Source organism: Leucopleurus acutus (assembly GCF_964270905.1).
Source record: "Leucopleurus acutus genome assembly, chromosome: 20".
Lineage (NCBI taxonomy): Eukaryota > Metazoa > Chordata > Mammalia > Artiodactyla > Delphinidae > Leucopleurus > Leucopleurus acutus.
The window spans coordinates 38,888,590-38,909,098 of record NC_139162.1 but is presented as its reverse complement, the minus strand read 5'-3'; the positions used below and the strand labels follow the sequence as shown (position 1 = coordinate 38,909,098).

Sequence of the window (20,509 nt, the reverse complement as noted above, 5' to 3'; positions counted from 1 at the left end):
ATGGAGTAAGAAACTTGGGCTGGAGTCCAGCTCCACCGCGGATAATTCGTGACACATTGGGCTTGCTCCCTCACGCCTCTGAACACCATTTCCTTGTTATATGCCTTCACTGTCCCTCATACCAGGTGTTGGTGCAGAGCTCCCTAACACAGACCCAAATCAGCACTCCTTGTGTCTGTAGACCTCCATTTTCACATATAACTGAACAAAATGTGAGGAAATAAAGTGTCCTGACTTTATTATTATAAAATGTGCAATTTACTTTGGTATTTTATTCCACAGTTTATTCTGTTTTTTCAAAAAAGAAAAAAAAATAAAACAACAGAACGATGGTCACCACCTGCTATATTGACTACATTAAAGTTTCTGGAATAGACTTTTTGAAAACATTAGTCCAAAGTGCCCTCTGCAAGGCATGCTGGGACATGTGCTGGCCTGCAGGTGGGTCACTGGATGGGGCGGTCAAGAGAAGCCTCTCGGAAGCACAGTCCTGTCACAGAGAGGGCCCTGAAATGACCCACGAGCACCTGGCTATGCCAGCTGTGGGCGCATTCGCTGGCTCCCGCCCTCATTCACTCCCCCAGCACCTGCGCGGAGCCTGCTTTGTGCTGAGTCCTGGGACTCAGCATGGGTTTCTCAGAGCTCACAGTCAAGGAGGCAGGTGTGTGTTTATAACAGAGTGTGGAAGGGTCGTGACAAATCCAGGCCCCTGGTATCTGGGCCAAGGGGCACCTGGCCCAGCCTACTGGGCCTGTGTGTAGCCGTGGTCACCCTGGAGACCGGGGCTACATGTCTGGGGTGGTGAGACACAGCTATTTCCAAAGCCCCAGCGCTCAGACTGGTTCCTGATGCTCATGAACTATCCATTCAGCAACAGAAAGAGCCAGGACAGAGCAAATATTAATGAGACTTATTGTGCCTGTCCCTTTTCACTTCTTACAACACGGGGGAGACTTTCCTATTGTACAAAGAGGAAGCCCCAACTCCCAGAGGCCAAGTGACTTGCCCAAGGCCATGCAGCTTGGGAGTGTCTGAGTTGGGATCTAAACCCAGACTTTTCTACCACTGATTAAAAACATGCAGATGTCAGGGCCCCGCCCCAAAGAATTCTGGCTTAATTTGGGGGAGGTGAGGTCTTGCCTTTGGAATTCTTCGGGAAGCTCCCTAGATGTTTGAAATATGCAGCCAGGATGAGCAGCTCTGAGCTGGACACAGGTTCTCCCTAAGAAAGGCCAGCCCCACACCATCCTGTGTTCCACCCATGACTGAGGCAGGGAAGTGTGGGCAGCCACTGCAAGGCCCAGCACTCTCTACAGGGTGGGGACAGACCTGCAGGCATGGAAAGACAGCTTTGTGCCCCAACACTGGGGCGAGGCTGATCACTAAGACAGGGTGGTCTGGGAAGGCCCTCCTGAGAGAGTGGCATCTAGTGTGCCCCCCTTCACCCCCGGAGCTAAAAGAAGCCAGACAGTGAACAGGAAAGACCATTCTGGCAGGTTTGCTTGGGACTGCACAGTGGTCCCGGGCAAACCTGGACAGGTTGGTGCCCTGTAGCTGGGGCTGAGGTGAGGCTGGAGGGAGGCAGGGATTTTAGGGTTTTATTCTCCGTGCAGGGGCTGGAAGAAACACTCCTTGGTCTCTGTGCAGGAAGGCCTAGGAAATGTTGCCACTTGGGTTTCAGAAAACCGTTGAGTCTCTGGGGCTGAGAGGAAAGAAACTTGGAGGGAGTGCCTCTCTCATCTCATTCGGGAACTGTGCTTCCCCACTTCTTGGGGCCTGTTAGCCCTCTGTCCTCATTATTTAAGGCCACGACTTACCTGTTACTCAACAAAGCCAGAATGGGGCTGCCACCATAAACGCCCCTGGAATGGGGCCCAGGCGGCTGGCAGGGCCTCCTCTGAGAAACATCAGCCTCTGTGAGTGGACATTAACTATCATTTACATTAATTAGGCAGCCGGATAATAGGGTGTTCAATAATTATTGCAGTCTAAATTCTGCAGCAAACGCCACCAGGAGCCAGGAGCTGGCTTCGCAAAAATCAGTCCTGTTCTCACCCTGGCAGGCAATGACGGGGCTTTAAATTCAGGGGGAAAGGGAGTCTTCATCAAATTCCAGAAGAATCGCTGATGTGGGGGAGAGAGGCCTAACCACGTGTTCCAGCCGCCACTGTGTGATCCTGGGTGGATTAATCTCAGTGTCCTCTGCCAGCAAACGGATGACCAGTGCAAAGCCTCCACCAAGAGTGTGGCCACAGAGGGGACAGCTTTGACAACTGACGGGCTCCTGTATGTTTGAAAGATGAGACCATACATTGCGGGAACTCTCTGAGGTGATACGCATAGTAAATCTTACTCATTGTGCTTTACTTGTGATGCTTATTTTATAGATGGTGACACTGAGGTACTGCAAAGTGGTGGCTTGCCTAAGCGACAGAGCCACGCCAGGTAGGGACATCTCGGACGTGTGCCCACACCACTCCCTCTTCTTGGCCCAGCTTTCCCATCTTCCTCCTCATTTCCTGCTGTCCAAGGGCTCCTCCTTCCTCTCCCACCTGCCCACTGGCTCATTCGTTCCTCTCTTCCCTGAGAGAGCTCAGCTGCAGCCTCTGCCCTCCTCCTTGGCCCTGCCGGCTGTGCTCCAGCCCCTCTGCTCACTGCCTGGCTGGCCGAGGCCACCCTCTGCTTATTCAGCCGGGCTCCGCCTTACAGCCACTTGGCTGTGAATGGAGGCTCAGGTGGGGGCTCCTGGGAGGAGGCTTGAGAACGTAAGGCCTTGTCCGTGGGGAGTTGTGTGCACACTTCAAACCTATTTCTTGGGTATCGCTGAGGCCTGTGCTCTGGTCTAGGCCATGGACACTCCCTCACAGGCACAGCCTCGTTGCTGGTCTCCCAGGCCTGGCCGTGGCCTGCTCTAGCTCACTCCTTGTCTCTCCTCCTCCCCCAACCCTAGCTTCCCGCTGCCCTGCCCAGTGTCCAAAGCCTCTAGCTGCAGTCAGCACTCTCCTCTCCAGGCCCCTCCTCCCACCTCCAGCTCCTCTGCAGGAGGTCTCTTTGCCTGCCTGGCTCCAGCTCAGCCCTCTGGCCTCATCTTAAGATCAGGTCCCAGGGGAAGCCTGTTCCACCTCCAGACCTGCCAGGTGCCCCTGACACGGGCCCTGTTTCCCTCCCCACCCCACTCTGCAGCCCCCACAGGCCCCGTTCCCACCACTCACTGTCTGTCACACCTACTAGAGCGTCTCATGGGCGGGGATGAGGACATCTGTGGCCATCACCCTAGTAACAGCATTGCTGACCTATTGGTCCCTGGAGGTCCAGGGCAGAGAGAGAGAGGAGAGAGAGAGGAGAGAGAGAGAGAGAGAGGGAGAGGGGGAGAGAGAGAGAGAGAGAGAGAGAGAGAGAGAGAGAGAGAGAGAGAGAGAGCCAGTATTTTGAGAGGGAGGTGTTAAAACTGTAAATGTGACACATCACATTTCTTAGGACTTTGGGTTTCCTTGCTTTCAATCCATGATCCTTGAGCAAGAGCCATTAGGGTAACCCAGCGCTGCCATCAAGAAACAAGATTTCAGGGAGATGCTTAACTTTCAGAAATGTATGAAGCATCCACGTGATAGACTCACACGCAGAAAGAGCACAGATCTTTCATTTCCAGTCCTGTAAGCTATCAGCCAGCAAATGCACTCATGTTTCCAGTCCCTGGCCCAGTGTCCCATCTTCTGTGGGCTGGGTGCCAAACAACCCCTCAGGCTCAAATCGTGTCGTCAAATCTCCTGCAGGGGGACCCTGCAGAGACAGACCCTCCTCTCTCAGGGGGTCCTGCTCACAGGGCTGGAACTTTTCACGGCCTCTCCTGCACACAGAGGCGCTGACCGGTGTTGCAGGCAGCATGCTGGTAAATGGTGAACCGGCCTGATTGGTAGCGTGGTCTAGAGATTCCCGCCATGGTTGGCCTCGAGTTGCCGACATGAGTGTGCGGTGAAGTCAGAAGAGAGGCACACGTCAGCTCTCCTGGGTGAGGGAGCCCCTCCAGCACACCACAGGCTTAGGGTCTGTGTTACTGTGAACAGCATTACAGTCGCACACGTTTTGGGGAGACAGAGGGCAACTAAGGATGCTTTCCATCTCACACCACTGCAAGGCAAGTTTCCACCTAACGGAAGGGCAGGGCCATAGGCAGCTCCATCTGTAACGTTATTTCTCTCCTGCCCTTTCTTCTGGCAGAGGGTACAGTTTAATTTGTGTAGATTAAATGAAACTACCATCAACACGCTTTTTTCACGTCCTTTGTGGTTGAACCTGAAGGTCAAGAGTAAGCTGGACCTTGAGCTTGAGTTTCCTTGGCTGAATGCCGGGCTCCTTGGGCTCAGCCCCTCTCAGGCCGGGTCACTCGCACCAGCCACCCGTGGCCCCCGCCCACACCCTGGGTCGAGTGGGCGAAGCTGGAAAGGGCAGAGGAGCGCTGGCCACACACACTGCATGTCCCACAACACACAGCTGAAGTGTAAGTGCAGCTGGCTGAGTAGCCGGGAAGGGCGGGGCCTGATGACCCAGGGAACTGCTGCTGCCTGGGGTGCCTGACAGCGTGGAAGGCGGGGAGCCTGTGGGTCCCAGGACACAGCCCTGCTCTGCTCTGGACAAGTGGTGATGGGGACGGTGCTGTCTGGGCCGGAGCGGGTCATGGCCAGCATCTCGGCTGCTGGGTCCCAACATGTATAGGTCATTAGGTCATACCCTTGGCTCCTTGTTTTTTTGTTTTTGGTCAGACAACAACTATTTAACTGAACACTTATTATGTGCAAGGCAGTGTTCTAGATTGCACTGAGGTCACGATGGTTATAATGGCCAATAAGACAGGCAAAGTCCCAGTGTTCAAGGAGCTTACATTCTAGTGGAAGAAAATGACAGTAAACAACAGATAAGATTACGTCAGATATTAAGAACTGCTACAGAAGGTGTAAGATGGGGGTCATACAAGAGAGGGACTGGTGTGGGAGGCTGCTCAGAGGAGGCCCCTCTGAGAGGGAGGCCAGTTGTGGAGAGCTGAAATGCAGAGGAGGGGCTGCCTTGTGGTTGAAGGTCCAGGGTAAGAGAGTCCCAGGCAGAGGGAGTGACAGGTGCCAACAGTGAGTTGAACAGAGGTATGTGGAGAAGGCACGGGGGTGGGACACCGGGGAGGTGGGCTGGGCCAGGGTTGGAGATGCTGGCTGGGGTCGGGTGTGGGAGGCCCCTGATGACCCTGGGCAGGACCTGGCTTTCATTCTAAGTGCACTGGGAAGTCACTGCGGGTTTTGAGAAGAAGGGCAATATGATGTGAGTCATGCTTCACAAAGGTCACGTTGGCTGTCGTGGGGCCGTGTGTGGAGGCTGGGGTCCAGGGAGGGGCTGTGACTGTTGGTTGAGATGACAGCGGGTAGGACAGGGAGACGGCAAGGAGGGCTGGAAGGAGGCCACCAGCACTTAATGAAAGATTCGTTGGGGGGCATGAATGCAAGAGAGGATGACGCCTGGGTTTCTGGCTTAAGTAACGGGAAAGACATGAGGCCGTTCGCTGAGGTGGGAGCAGAGGAAAGTCAGTAGTTCTGCGTGCAGCCGTATCAGGCTGGGAGGCCATTAGATCTGCAGGTGGAGCTGTCACTGGGCACTTGTTTTCATTCCCTCTTGGAGCACCTGTTAGGGGTCAGACAGTGCTTCTAGATCACTAGGGGGACAGCAGAGATCAAAACAGAGTCGTTGTCCTTCAAGAGTTCACATTGGAATTGGGGGGAGGCAGGCAATAAAGTTACAGATTCGGGTCTGGGGTTAGGAGGAAGGTAGGCTGCTTCCTCCTAACTGATTTTCAGAGTCAAGTGTATTTGAAGTTGTGGATGAGACCACCTACGGAGCAAATGCAGAAGAGCCCAAAGATGGCGTTCAGGACTCAACCAACATTTAGAATTTGGGAAAAGGAGGGTCCATGAAAGAACACTGAGAAGGTGTGGCCAGGGAGGCAGGAGGAAAGTCAGGGAGTGTGGGCCTACACAGCTGTTTCAGGGGGCAGGGCTTGGTCAGTCATGGCAAATGCTGATGAGAGACCAATAAGATAAGAGAACTGACTACTGCCTTTGGAAAGATGTGCAGTGGAGAGCTGTTCAGTGGAGTGGGAGGGCCAAAAGCAATAGAATGTTTCCCTTTCATTCCATCTCATCCCATTCCCCCTGCCCATTCCAGCCAATCCTGCCCTGTCCTAGCCTGTGCCACCTTTCCTGATCCACGCATCTGTGGTATTTAGTGAGAATCTCTGGGTGAGTCCTCCTTCCTGCATCTCCCTCCCACATCCAGGAGCTCAGTCCGAACGACCAGGTCAGCAAACGTCTTCTGTGAAAGGTGTATGAAGGGGCAGAGCAGGGCTGTGCTCCTGAGAACTGCTTCTTACGACTGGACAGAAGCGCCCTCTTTGGGCAAAGCTAACCAGGACACAGAGTGGTTGAACCCTGCTTGGGGCCTTGTCCATTGTGGACCCCCGCTGGGGATACCAGCTCCAACACTCCTCTGTGCAGCCCATCTCTGTATCTGTCTACTTAGCAATGCTTGCCCTTCACAGCTCAGGAAAGATTACCAAGAATGTTATTGACTCTAATATTAATTTGTCTAGCACTCTTGTTAATGATGTCTATTTAAGGCATCCATTAAAGGCCCATGAGGTTAATTAAACGGACAATTCCAATACAGTTCTATTAGAACCCCCTCTATTAAATTAATATTATAGACATTTAACAGATGTCTTAATTAGGCATTATAACTAAGAAATGCAAACTAAATTAGAACTAAAGCCATTGTCCAGAAAGAACGCTTTTTAGCATAATTTATGGCTTTTGGGGGGAATGTTCCTGTTTACTCTTCAGAACCTGAGAGATCTGTCATTTGACAATCTTTTCCAGCATCGAGAAAGCACCATCCCGAGAGGCCCAAAGCTTAAATCACAGTCCAGATGTCAGAGCTGGAAGAGACTTTAGACACCATCTGGAGCCCATGATCCTCAAACATCAACGACTGGAGGAACCAGCTGGGGTCTTAGAGAAACACAAAGCTATCTGGGCTCCACCCCTGGAGACTGATTGCAGCCCAGGATCTGGCTGCTTTTAACACGCATCCTGATTCTCGTACAGGAAGTGCTAGAATACAACTTCGGGAAACCCTGATCTAGTCTCATGGCCACACTTGACAGATGGTGACGCTCTCAAGTGTCAAAAGACTTCAGAACTGGGTGACTGGATCAGCAGAATTCCACATTCTGCCCCATGGATTAGAACTTAGCTAGCAGCTCCCACCATCTCTCCCCTCCCACTGATAAGCTAGGCGCCTCCTGAGTTTGGCAGCCGTAGTCCCACAGCCCTTCTTGCCTCTCCTCCTGTTGGCCCTGGGCCCTGTGGGCAGATTTCCTGGGTCCTCCACCTTGGCCCTGCCGGCCCCTGCCCTGAGCCTGTGTGACCACACTCGTCACATCCCACAACTGCCTGGATCCAGAGCTGCCTCCTCCAGGGAGCCTCCCTTGCCCATCCTGCCTACCTGTGGGTGCATTTCCTCCCCAAGCAGACTGTGCCTGGCCCCAACAAGAGGGTGAGGGAAGAGGATTTCAGCTGTTGCAGAAACGTAAGGGAACCTAGCCCCCTCAGGGCTCCTGGTACTGGAGGGAGCAGCTGAACTGAAGTTCTATGAGCAGGTCCTAGAGTCCTGCGGCGATGGGAGCTCAGGGTCCCGCGGCTGGGCTGGATGAGCTAACGGTCCAAGCACTCCATATGGGGGGTGGGAAGGCCAGGCCAGTGTCTGAGGATGGGGGCCAGGGTGGGGGCACAACTAGTCTGTCCCAGCTGGGACAGCTCCACGGCTATTACAGACTGAATTATGTTCCCTCCAAATTCCTGTGCTGAAGCCCTGGGCCTTTAAGGAGGTAATTAAAATTAAATGAGGTTATAAAGGTGGGGCTCTAATTCCCTAGGACTGGGGTCCTTATAAGAAAGGAAGAGACACCAGAGATTCCCCCCCGCCCCCGAGTACACACAGAAGGCCATTTGAGGACACAATGAGGTGGCCAAGGGGAAAGCTCTTACCAGACTGCAATCCTGACAGCGCCTTAATCTTGGACTTTCAGCCTCCAGAACAGTGAGCAAAGAAATGTCTGTTGATTAAGTCACCACCTGCAGTATTTTGTTACAGCAGGCTGGGCTAATACAATAGCCGTGGCCCGTCATGTCCCTCTTACCCTCCAGGTGCTTCACCCTTTTCCTGCCCTAGAGGCTCTGACCTGTCCTCTGCAGGCCCTACAGTGCGGCTGTGTCCTCCACAGAGCTGGCCCCGGGGGATATAAAGGGCCTGGGGCCCACTCGCTCTTTGGGGAACAGTGGGTCACTGGACTGATGTCTCCTGACCCCGTAGCCTCCTCCATCCTGTCCTGAGGTGTTAACCGCTCTGCTGCTCCATGGGCCTCTCTGGGTCAGAGTTCTCCCAGACACGAAGGTTTACACACAAGGCGAATTTAGCTGTGTCTCACAGGTATCCTACATGTCAAAGGCCCCAGCTCTGCTGGGGTCCTGCTCCCTGGGCAGTGGAGAAGGGAGAGACTGGACTGCAAAGTACCACACCACTCTCCATGACAAGCCCTGTGTCACAGCCATGGGGACACGGCCAGCCCTGTGTGCTTCCCCATGCAGCAATTAGTGCAGCTTCATTGGGAACGCTCACTCAGAGCCAGTGCCCAGCCTGGCCTGTGCCCTCCTCACCCCCTACTCTGACTGGGAGGATGGCATGGTCCTTGGAGCACAGGACCCAGTGCTAAGTGGGCCTCGGGACAAGAGGGCGTCCCAGAAACAGACACGCATAGCAGCAGCAGCTTCAGGGAAGGTGAGCGTTCTCACCGAGTCTCCCTGGGGAGGGGGAGAGACGTCTACAAATTAAACAGCCACTCACATGGAAACTTGAGTCTGCGCCAAATGAAAAACAGATTTCACATGGCAATTGGTTCCAACAACTTTTCTGGAAAGCAACTGTATATTTACACAACATTGGCTGCCTTCTGCATTGTAGAGGGGTGGGCAAGAGCAGTGGGGTTTAGGAAATTATAGCACCTATGCTGTTACCAGTGTGGCACTTTCAGATAGCCAGAACAGAAGCCACATTACACGGAAGACCAGAGATTCCCTCAGTGGGAACCCAGGTGATAAAGGGACCACATCATGCACTTTGGAGTATCTTCTCATCCTTGCAGCCACCCGTGGCTCTGGAGCTAGACTATGTGGTTCAAATCCCAGCTCTACCTGTCTCAGGCTGTGAGGCCTCGGGCAAATGAGTGCTCTGAGTGCTAGTGACCTCATGGTCACACCCGAGGGCTGTCACTGGGTCAGGCTGCCCTGTCTGAGGTGGTGCTGGGACTTGAGCTCCCAACCACAGGCAGTGATGGCTAGACTGGGGAGAGCACCCAAGGAGACTCAGACCCTCCTGGTAAGTGAGGGACACCATGCACAGACGGAAGCGGGGTCAAGCCGCCGGGCACGTCCGTGGGAGACCCTGGGCGTGCCCAGCCTTCAGGAGGTGCAGAGGCACCGCTAGGTCTTCTTGCTCTCCTCCAATAATGTGAAGTCAGTGTTTATGCTCTCCCCTCCACTGTGTTGTTTCTCATCCATCCAGCGTGGAGTCTGAGCGCAAAATGCTGACACAGTGAAGCCTCTGGCATTGCTGCTTCTCTTGGTGCAGAAGAAAAAGCACATGAATTTGCTGCCAGTTTGTCGCCAGGAAGGCTTCTGCCCTCACCCTGTTGGTCAGCAAACACTTGCTTCTCAAAAGAAAGGGGCGATAGGGCCTTCTGAGCCATGTGGCTTTCCTGGTAGCAGACCCTGGAAGTCTGGTCCCCACCCCGTCCTCATTCGGCCAGTCTGTACTCAGGCCCTGCACAGAAGGGCCCATCTACTGGCCCACAGGCACACTGCCCGGAGGGCTAGGGTCAGACTGCAGAGCCTGCAGAGCCACAGCTTCCAGCAGCAAAAATGGGACTAACGTCAACTAAGGTGCCACTGCTGGGGACTCAGGCTTTCCTAGTAGATTAGGCCTTGGGAAGAGCTCCAGTCTTATTTTCCCTTCAGCCCACCTTCCTTTGGAGTCTAACAGACTCAGGAATTGAGAACACTCTTGTAGGCTTAAGCTCCTCATACTGGAACAAGCTTCAGTAAGCACACCTAGGCCCGGCATTCTGCCTTTGTGGTCCACCTCAGTTCGAACTCCCGAATGGGCCCTAAGTCACTTAGCAACTTCACCACTCATTCCTCTTCATCTTTCTTGAAACAGCAAAGTAAACCTCAGGTCAAAGAGTTCGACAGCAGGCATGATTTAAAGTGATGTATCAAAGAAGCAGGGCACCACTGAACTAGTGAGACACGGTGCCTGATGACAGAGCAAAAGACATGGCAGCTTCCACAGAGCAAAAGTAAAGGCAAGAGCCATGCACAGCTCAAGCCTCCCCTTCCCTTCCATCCTAGCGGTGCTGCAGGAATCACTCCTGTAGTCTGTTCATGCCCACATGCATATTTTATTATCACATAAACAACTCATTCATCATAGAACGTTCTGAAAACACTGAAAAGTATGAAAAAGAAAAAACAAATAAACTCACTATTCAAGTCAACCTGTGTTAATTCTGGTGTTTTCTGCCAATCTTTTCTGTCCGTGGGAGTAATACAAAAACAAGAGCATCTATAAAGACACATCCCTGTGGTCCCTGACTTCTGTGCTCAGTACAGTGTGCTTCTTCCCAGATGATTAAACGTCCTTAACTCTGATTTAGACTGGCTGGAGGTGGTCTATAACCAGAACTGGCCCGACCATCTCTTCCCAGAAAGGTGGGTAATTCAGGTTGTTTCCAGTTTTTCGCTGTCATAAACGATTCCCTTAGGCAGGAAGAGCTCACAAGTCAATTGTTCCCTTTGCTTTGAACTTCTTCGCAGACCGCTCACTTGACCGCAGCTGGAATTTGCTCCCATAAATGTAGGAAATAAAGCCATCGATCTCCACAGTGAACACACAGTTTAGCTTGGGGATAACTAAAAAAAAGCAGGAGAAAAAGGATGAGGGAAAAAGTCCTGGCAGTAAGTTCACTTTTGTGGAGACTATTATTCCCAAGATGTTTGTATTAGAAAATACAACAAGCTAATAGGAAAAGATAATAAGAAATGGTGGAACCCACAAAGGTAACAGCACCAGGATTAAAGGGGATTATTCTGCCAAAAGGCCAATTTATTCACATTTTAAATATAACTCAACACCTAGTTTTCTGGGTCAAAGGCTATGAACCAATCTCCCAAAACCAGAAACCCCCAGAAAAACTGCCAGAAACAGGTCTTGCCGCATAACTTTCAGATGGACTCATGGCTTTATGCTTACTGGGGAAACTTGTACACCACTTTCTGAGGTCTAAAATGAAAGCAGAAGAATATAGAGGGGAATGGAACAAAGCAACAAGAAAACCAAGCTTCAAAAAATTAAAGGAACAAAAACCTCCCACTGTGGTTTTGAAATCTCTGGATTCATGGGCAAGGAGGGGGTGTGGAAATCCTGACAGACTGGCCACTCGTCTCTGCCAGAGCAGTGAGCTCTAGCACACCAGGCGGATAAGCTTGCACTTGCTTCCCTGGAACCCAGAGAATCACCACCAAGGGCGCTGGCTCTGGGAACTCCAGGGGCAGGTGCTTCGTCCCTGCTGTCTAGCTACAACCCTTTGGGAGGCATTAGCCTTTGGGCAGGTGGAGGGTCCCAGTCCTGGAAATAGACCCAGGTGTCTGGAGGCACAGCCAAGCAGCCCTTCCTTCCCTTGATCACATCTGGCCAAAGCTGCTGGCTGGGCTCATGAGTACCTCAGGGAGAGCCCTGGGTGCTGGGATGGTCTCTTCAGGCTTGGAATGTAAGGTCAGCAGGTACCTACAATCTGTGCTGACTTGAAAGGCCAAACTGAGCTTTAGAGTCATGAGGAAAGGGCCGACAAATCGGCTGGGGAGGCCACAGCCCACGGCGATCCAGTTACGTACCTTTCAGGCGGTCTTCTTTAGTGATAATTTTGAAAATGTGCTTTGTTTCCTGTAGAAGGATTCCTGTAATGCCCACATAGGAGGGGCATTTGGATTTTGTAACTGCAAAGGAAAAGGGTGGTTCAGGGCTCAGGCTTCTGTGGTGTTAGGGGAGCCACAGGCAGCCAGGCCTGCAGGGGCTGTGGGTTCTGGTCCCAACCTTGAGCCAGCAGAGGAAGAAAGACCACCCACAGGGGCAGGGTGAGGTGGAGGCTCCTTGGCTGGGCAGGGACCAAGTGGGATGAGAACCTAGGCTTCCCAACCCCTGGCGGTGGCTTAATAGCCTCTGTGCTCTGCTGAGGTGTCCTTTGGAAGGCCTGCTGCCATAGGGGTCCCGGGCAGGATTCTGGAGCCAAGAGGTCACACGTGGATCTAGCACCACCAAGGCCCACAGTCGGGCTGCTCTGGCAGGGCCAAGTCTCACTTACAGGACCTGAATGAACGCCTGTTCATCATGGTCTTCCCAGAACCTCCTGAACTCTGGACAGAACGGGAGCCCACTATAGGCCACCCAGCAGTGAGCTGCCACCACAGGCAGTAGGCCTCTCACCTCCCCCAACCTATCTTCCAAGGTAGTCAATACAAATTCAATGAACGCGTACTATGTGTCTGGCAGTGTCCTAGGTAGGTGCTGGGCACAGTAGTAAGTCCTGCTCTCACAAAGCTGCTGTTCTAATAGGGGGAGGGGTAATGTGTCCCAAACCAGACAACTGTATTTTCTGATAGTGATGAGTGCTATGAAAAAACAAGGGCAGGGTAATGGGGTGGGGGGTCATCTTTAGCTATGGTAGACCCCTGGGAAGTGACATCTGAGTAGGGACCTGAATAATGAGAAAGAATCAGTCCCTGAGCACACAGAACTCTCTGGGTAGAGGGAAGAAGCAAATGCTAAGACCCTGTGGCAGGGCCAGGCCTGGTGAGAAGCAGAAAGTAGGCCAGTATGGTTAGACCTGGTGCCCAAGGAGGTTGGACAGGCTGTTTAGAATACAGTAAGGAGGCAGAAGGGACACAACCTGATTTCTGTTGTAGAATCTTCACTCTGGCTGCCTGGTCGGGGGAGGAGCAGTGTGTCAGCAGGGAGAGGGTTAAGCAGCTTTGCAGTAATCCAGGGGAGATGGTGGTGGCTCAGATTTGGGTGTTAGGATGTGCTAATGGATTGGAGGTAGGCAATTAGGAAAGAAGAAATGTGGATACCTCCTAGGTTTTTGGCTTGAACAACCAGGGTAAATAGTGGTACTATATTAGTGGCACTCAGTAGTACTCAGTGGTATCACTAAAGGTGATTCTCAGTGTCAACTCAGATGATGAAGGCCGGGGAGGGGCTGATCTGAGAGGCCCAGAGTTCTGTTTTGGATAAGTAAAGTTTCCAATGTCTACTGCACGTCTGGGTAGCTATGTCCAGTAGACAGTTGAATTCAAGGAGTTCAAGGGTAAGGTCTGTGCTGGAGATGACAACTTGGGAACTGTTGGTCCACAGCCGACATTTAAAACCATGGGGCTGTTCAAGATACCAGCCTGTAGGTGAGTGCCAGCAGCTGCTGTGTCCTTTGGGATACCAGCAGGGGTCTTCTGTGTGGAGAAGGTACACAGAGGCCATTCAGAGTATCCAACAAGTGGCCAGAATTGGCTAAGACAGCTACAGTCATCGTCTACCCTAAGTGCTGGTGATGTAGGGTTATCCACATAGCAAGGAATTGTCACTGAATGATGGCTTGGGCAGCCAGATGATGTGCTCTTAGGCAAATTACCTGAAACAATAGCGCCATGAAGATCTGCCTTTAAAAGCTTGGCCTGAATCATCTGTGGCTGCCTACGAGGTAAACAAAAGCCCATAATGTATACCATTATAATGAATTCTGAAAGAAGTAAACAGGTCTACAAACTTCTGCAGCCAGGCAATGCTGATAGCAGGCTCTGAAAGCTGCATTTACAATGATCCTAAGACTTGGGCTCTGCCTCAAAGGGCAAGGCTTCAGAATTGTAACTCACATGTCTGGTTTGAGACCATTGCACAGATCCCGGATGTACTGTTTCCAGAGTTCATGTAGAGGGAGAAAAAGACTGTATCTGTGGCAAAGTCAGACAGAGGTAAAACGTTAGGCAATGTGAACTTGGGATTATAACATCCAAAGAGCACAGAGCTTGGCTTGATGCCAAGGACCATGACCTGGATCACTGGGCCCTGTACTACTCCCGATAACCACACTAAAATCCAGTACTTTCACCTCTCAAACCTTAGTTTCCTCACTGGTAGAACCCTCTCAAAGCTAAGTTTTTGCTAATGAGAAGAGGAAGGTGTTGCCTTCCTTTGCCCCTTCATCCTTCCTGCTGGTTAGATGCAGGCATGACAGCTGGAGCTCAAGCAGACATCTTAGACCATGAAGTAACACCTACAAATGGTGAAGCAGCAAGGATGCCTGGTTGCCTGATGGCCGTGGAACTGCCTACCACACCAGCCCAGGATGGTGTTCATCTAGACTTCTTTTCACAAGAGAAATAAACTTCCATCTTATTTAAGCTACTGCTATTTTGAGGTTTTCTGTTACAGGAAGCTGAACCCAGTAAGCCCTCAGTAAACAGTAGTTGCTGGTTGTCATAAGTCCCTGTGCAAGGTGACAGGGTCTGTCTGGAGAATGAGTGAGAAGTGGTGAGGTGAAGGAGAGGGAGCAGGTGAGACGACCCCAAACGGGTCTTCCTAGCACTTCACGGGGAGTCCATTTAACGAAGCTACTGGTTAGAGAAATGAGAACCTCAGGCTCAAACCCAAAGTGGACTCTATTGATGGGGACATGGGTGAGGCACACCAGGGGCAGGCAGCAGTCCCTTCCTCCTCCCAAAGCCCAGCTGATTTTGTGAGAGGGGCCATGAACAAAGTGACAGACTCTATCTTATGGGATGTGGGAGGCTATCTGGTTACAGACCTTGGAGCAAAAGCATATGAACAGTCCTAAGACATGCAAATGCAGAACCGTGGCCAAGGAGGGATGAAGTGTCAGCTGGAGGGAGGAACATGTTCTCCCACAGAGAGTGATGTGTCTCTTTCAGAAACTTCTGAAACATATGGGCAGCACCTTCTTTGGCAATAAGATCCCAATGGGTGATTCTGTCTAGTGCTATTAGAAGCTACAAAGAGATATATGTTAAGAAATATCAGTTTCTCTTTTTCTAAGAAAACTGAAAGACAAATAGTCTGTTGCCCATGGCTTATGGCACTGGTCTTATTAGTTAAGGATAGGACAGAAGCCAAGCAGAAAAGCCAAACCCAAACAGGCCGAATTGGTAAAGGAAGCCTGCCCCCTTGTGGCAGAAGTGGGAGAGGCTCTCTTAGCTTAAGCAGAGCAGGGGCTACCTAGCTTCCCAAGTCCATACTCAACGCAAGGAAGATCAAGTCTCTGGGGTGGAAAGGCAGGAAAGGCTTGCCATACCTCTGTTGCTCTGGATTAATGTCAAAGAGCCGCAGTTCCCTCCTCTGCTTGGCAGAGAGGCCTTTAGATTTCTTTTTCTTTTCCTTCTGCTTCCGGTGAGTGAAGTACTCCAGAACAACGGCCTTGCGTTGCAGGTGGTCCTCCTGGGCTTGTCGGCTCATGCGGGGCATGCTCCGCTTCAGGAAGGCCCTCACAAAGGCCTCGGCCCGCTGGGTTCCTGGGTGCTGCATGAGGACAAGATGGTGTGCTGCTCACAGCTCTGGTTGGGGCTACCCAGACCCCCAGGCCCTCCCACACACCGCTGCAACAGCAGATGGGCTGCATTCACTGACCCACCTATCTACCCACTGAGGCTCACACAGCCTCTCATCTGCTGCATGTTCGCTACCCCCAGCTGGGCAGATGTGAAAGTCACATTCAAATGCCAATTCGTAACTGCCACACAAAACAGCCACGTCAAACTCCAACCTCCTACCCTGCTCTCTGAGGTTATTCTGAGGATAAAAACAAAACAAAACGAAACAAAAAACAACAATAAAAAAATTAAAGCAAAACAAACAAAAAAAACATTATCTTTGGAAAAAAAGACTTCTCTCATCCTTGAGAAATGTATGACAATGTGTTTAAACTGTCATGATCAGATGAAGGCAAGCTCAGAGTAGAGCCAGGCTACGGCCTTGAAGGAAATGACCCCAACACTAGGAAAAACAGCATAAACAAGCACTCTGGGGTGGGCCCAGCCACAGCAGGTAGGGATTTTGACATTGCGGCCATACCGTAATACTCTTTACTTGGGTTTCCAGCCTGTGGATGCAGCATGGTTATTTTCCTGGTCTGCTCTGGCATCACTTGAGGAAATAAACTGTCAGCGTATCTTATCTTAGCCCCATGTGTTCACTCTTTTCCACATAGAACAGAGCATTACATGACTGTGACTGAGCACCTGCACTTAGAGAGGACTTCTGGGCAAAGTAACTATCATAAATTGTGTGTAATTCTTGAAAGAACAAGCATCACTGTCTCTCAAGTTGGAGTTCCACCAGTCTATTCCTCATTCTGATGCTTTGCCCTCATGTTTGAAACAGCCCTGGGGAGCACGGTCTACTGAGGTCCTCCCTCTTGAGGGGGCCATTTCCTGGACCTTTGTTGCACTAACTGGGCTGCAAACACCTTGCGGCTAATGTGTCAATAGTAATCAAGCTCTCACTTCATGGGCAGAAGCAGGCACGTGGATGGGTGGGAGGTGGGGATAAAGATGTGATACACACGCTCTTCATGGTAGCCCATGGTAAGGAGGGAAGTCAGCTTCAGCTTTGTATTATTATCAGTATTATTACTGTAAGAGGACATGTGAGTCTTTAAATACCTAAGTGGCCCATCTTTCATAGAGAAGCCAAATTAAGGTGTATCGGTCTTTCAAAATCTTGATTTCAAAAGCAACTCCCTCATTATGAGTCACCAGTGAAGCTTCTGCCAAACTGACAAAGAATCTTTGTAGCACCCAGATATGATCCATCAATTACACTCATGAAATGTGATCTGACTGCCCTCTTCAGGAGTGAAAGGGGCACAGTAACAAGGTCAAATGACAGTGCTTGCCACGGCAGGTGTCAGGTGAGCATAGCCTAGTGTCTCCTACACAGTGGGAGATGACACAGATCAAGAAATCCCAGTTAACCAAACTTGACTCTGGTATAATGGGAAAGGAGGCCAGCAGAACAACAAACCTTGATTAAGCCTAACATGTCTGCTGGAAACGTGAGGAGTGAAATGTGGGAAAGGACATCTAAAACAGCACTAATGGTTAAGAAGCCACTGAGCCATCTTTGGCATCACCTCTGTTGCTCCCAGACCTCCTGCCAAGCACTGTACCTGAATGTCGAACTCTTTTGCATCTTTCTGAGAAAGGGCATGGTAGATCACACCTGGGGGATTTAAAGAAAACACGAAATGATCAACTCTGTTGGCTATGGCTATAAGACCTAAGACTTTTATAACTATGAAAATAACTATGCTTATTCAGAGACAGAAGATGGGGGTAGTACAATGAGCACAGCTTCAAAGCTTTCTTGGATGCCTCTTGCCCTACCCTCCAGCCACATCCGTGCTAGAAGTTCCAATGGTGTGCCTTAAAATAGTGCTTCTCAAACATGAATGTGTGTCAGAATCTCCGGGAACTTATTAAAATGTAGATTCTTGGGCCCCACTCTCAGATCCTGCATTCCTAACAAGTTCTCAGATGCTACTGAAGCTCAGCAGACAATACTTAGAGTTGCCCTGGTTTAAAATACCACAGGTTAGGAGCCTGAGCAGTTGCTCTAGAAGTCTAATGATGTAAATCATTTAAAAGTTATGTGACAGGGCTTTCCAGGATGAAGACAGTTGGAACTATTACATTTTGTTTACTGTTAGATGTTTAAAAAAGACTCTTCACATTTTAATATCTACGAAACTGAGATGTATTATACAATTGATGGTGTCCTAAACTGATAAAATACAGTAGATCTTTCTTCAAGCTCAAAACACACATTGCTCAATGTGGTTTTAACCTTTAAAAACTCACACTCCCGTTTCTTAATTTGTCTGAAAAAGAAAACCATGGCATTGGGGACAGAATATGGGTGTGAATGGGATAAGAATGAGACAAAGGCCTGGTTTAAGGGCCAAAAGACTAGAAAATTTGGTTCATGCTCTATAAATTCCATCCCAGCTCTACTGTGCTTCCCTGAGTTCATTTGAACCAGCAAACCAAAGTGGTTACAAGTTTTATATAGAGTCTGGTTCTCTCTCAGATGGAAGATAGGGATTAAAACCTGTCTGTAGAGAGCAACTTGCAGGGCCTGGACCCCAGGAATGACTCTGTACCTGTCACAGGTGCCTTGCATTAGACCCAGAAGTCTTTTTTTCCCTATAACAATAGACATCTAACAGTTATTGAGCCCTCATTGTTTGCCATGCCCCTGATTAAAAGCTACATATGTTTTATCTCATTATACTTTCTGAAAAATCCTTTAAAGGAGTTATTATTCCTATTATGCACTGAGAAAACTGAAGTTAAAATATGCTGAGACACTTAACTTGATCACATAGGTAGGGAGTGGCAGAGGTGGAACTTAAAATCCAGTTTTAACGGTGTCATGCCCCTGCCTCTAAATGCCCTGGGTGCTTGCTCCCCTCCTTGGCACACCTCTGCTCAACTCTCAAAGCTTTGGGCTAGTGGTATCAATCCCCAGCACGCTCCCTGCGCTTTACACCAGACAAGGGTGATTCACAGAATAGCAGGCTGGGCAGGCATCATTATCAGTACCTTACAAAGGGGGAAACCGGGCTGCAGAGAGGAACAGGGCCTTGACCACGCCAAGAGAGAGATACTGGCCAAGTCGCACCAAGGCCTTGGGCCGACCTCTAGCACCACTCACTCACTACTGAGCAGCCCCCGGAGAGAACCTGCCTCCAGCTCTGACATAGTTCAGAGACTAGGCAGGCCAACCGGGACCCCGGGCCACAGATACACTTAGGTAAGGCGGGACAATTTCCACAGCAGATCCGTTCGGACTCCGCCGCGACCCTTTTCACCCACCAGTATCTACACCTAGTCTCCGACTCTTTAACATCCCACCCCTCTCCAATTTCGTGACCCTCAACACGGCTTACTGTTCATTCTCGGACCGCTTCCGGTGCGCTCTGTTGACGTCTTCTTCAGGCGTCGCTCACTCTTTACCTCTCCCTACTTTCTTCAGCAGCCCTCGACCACCACAGCCTCTCTCGTCAAAGTTTGTGCTAGAGAGGTTCCTTCTGCCCGAAGTCGCGCGGTAAGCTAACCTGAGAGACTGACACGCTCCTACCGGGATCAGGAGCCACAAGCTCCAAACTCGAGGATGGCGCCGTCCGTGACGTCACCGACGAGCGCCGACTTAGGGTGGCGCATGCGCCTCGGAGCGGACTCCGCAGCGCGGAGAATTACTGCGGGCTCTGAAACTGTCTCTCCTTGGTGGGGCTCTCTCAATGTGTGTTTTGTAGGCGAGGGAAGGCCAGAAGCAGTAGGGTTGGAGTTGGGGAGTGTGGAATGCATGTGAAGGCCCGGAATAGAGCGAGGCGAGTCGACTTGGAGAGGACAGAGGGAGGTTGGCGACCAGGGGAGGGTGGACATGGGATGGGAAGGGTGGTGGGAATGAGGTCTGTGCGATCCCTAATCGTGCTCTCTACACGTCAGCCGAGGCACTGAAGTTGGGATAGGAGGCTTACGTTCTTGTTTTGTCTCTGCTGCTAGCTAGCAGTGTCATCTCACTTAATGCACTTCGCATCTCTGGGCCTCACTTTTCCTGTGTACAGCGTGAGTGGGGTTGGACTTGATAGTCTCTGAAAGTTTTCTTGAGACCCAGCATATTAGTTTTTGTCAGTAAAATAAAAGGCGAGGAATTGATTCTCGCCCTGGGGAAGGGTTCAAGAAGTGTGGCTTCAAGGCCTGGTGGAGACCTCTTAGGTGAGACCCGATGCTACACAGAACTGTGCAGTCTTAACTTTTACTGAGTGCTGGGCATGGGCAGGGTACTGCTCGAAAAAGAAAAGCAATATGGTTTGTATTCTAAGCTAGTGGTTCTCAACTTTCAGTATGGTATAAACTCCTTTTAAAGAAAAAAAATTTCTCAGGGAACCCTGGGAGTATGTCCACGCATCCTAGTTTGAGAAACATTGACTTAAGTTTCTTAAGTGGTGGTGACCTTGTGCCATTTTGATCTTAAACATAAGACTGCAGGCCCTGAAATTGAGTGACTTGTCTAGCATTTACCTTATATGTATATTACCATCACAATTGAAACACAACATTTAAACCAAAACGTATTGCACTTGCAGATGCCTGAGAATACTTAGGAGTCTATGGAACTAAGTTTGAGAAACTGCTCTTGGGGATCCATACTATGTGAACTACCATATCTGTTTTTTAAAATAGCAGCAGGGCTTCCCTGGTGGCGCAGTGGTTGAGAGTCCGCCTGCCGATGC

General features: G+C 50.6%; 1 protein-coding gene across 2 annotated transcripts; it reads right to left on the bottom strand.

Moving 5' to 3' along the window:
- Nucleotides 1-10,543: 10,543 nt before the first annotated feature.
- Nucleotides 10,544-19,378, bottom strand: POP4 (POP4 homolog, ribonuclease P/MRP subunit). 2 transcript variants are annotated; one of them, XM_082862606.1, is made up of 7 exons: nt 19,163-19,378; nt 17,381-17,433; nt 15,509-15,732; nt 14,073-14,150; nt 13,832-13,893; nt 12,045-12,146; nt 10,544-11,063 (listed from the first exon to the last, which is right to left on the bottom strand). In XM_082862606.1, the coding sequence occupies exons 1-7, from the start codon at nt 19,167-19,169 to the stop codon at nt 10,927-10,929; spliced, it is 663 nt and encodes a 220-aa protein (XP_082718732.1). In that variant the 5' UTR covers nt 19,170-19,378; the 3' UTR covers nt 10,544-10,926. The 2 variants fall into 2 exon arrangements, with proteins under 2 accessions (XP_082718732.1, XP_082718733.1); XM_082862607.1 differs by lacking the exon at nt 10,544-11,063 and adding an exon at nt 11,240-11,433.
- Nucleotides 19,379-20,509: the final 1,131 nt, after the last annotated feature.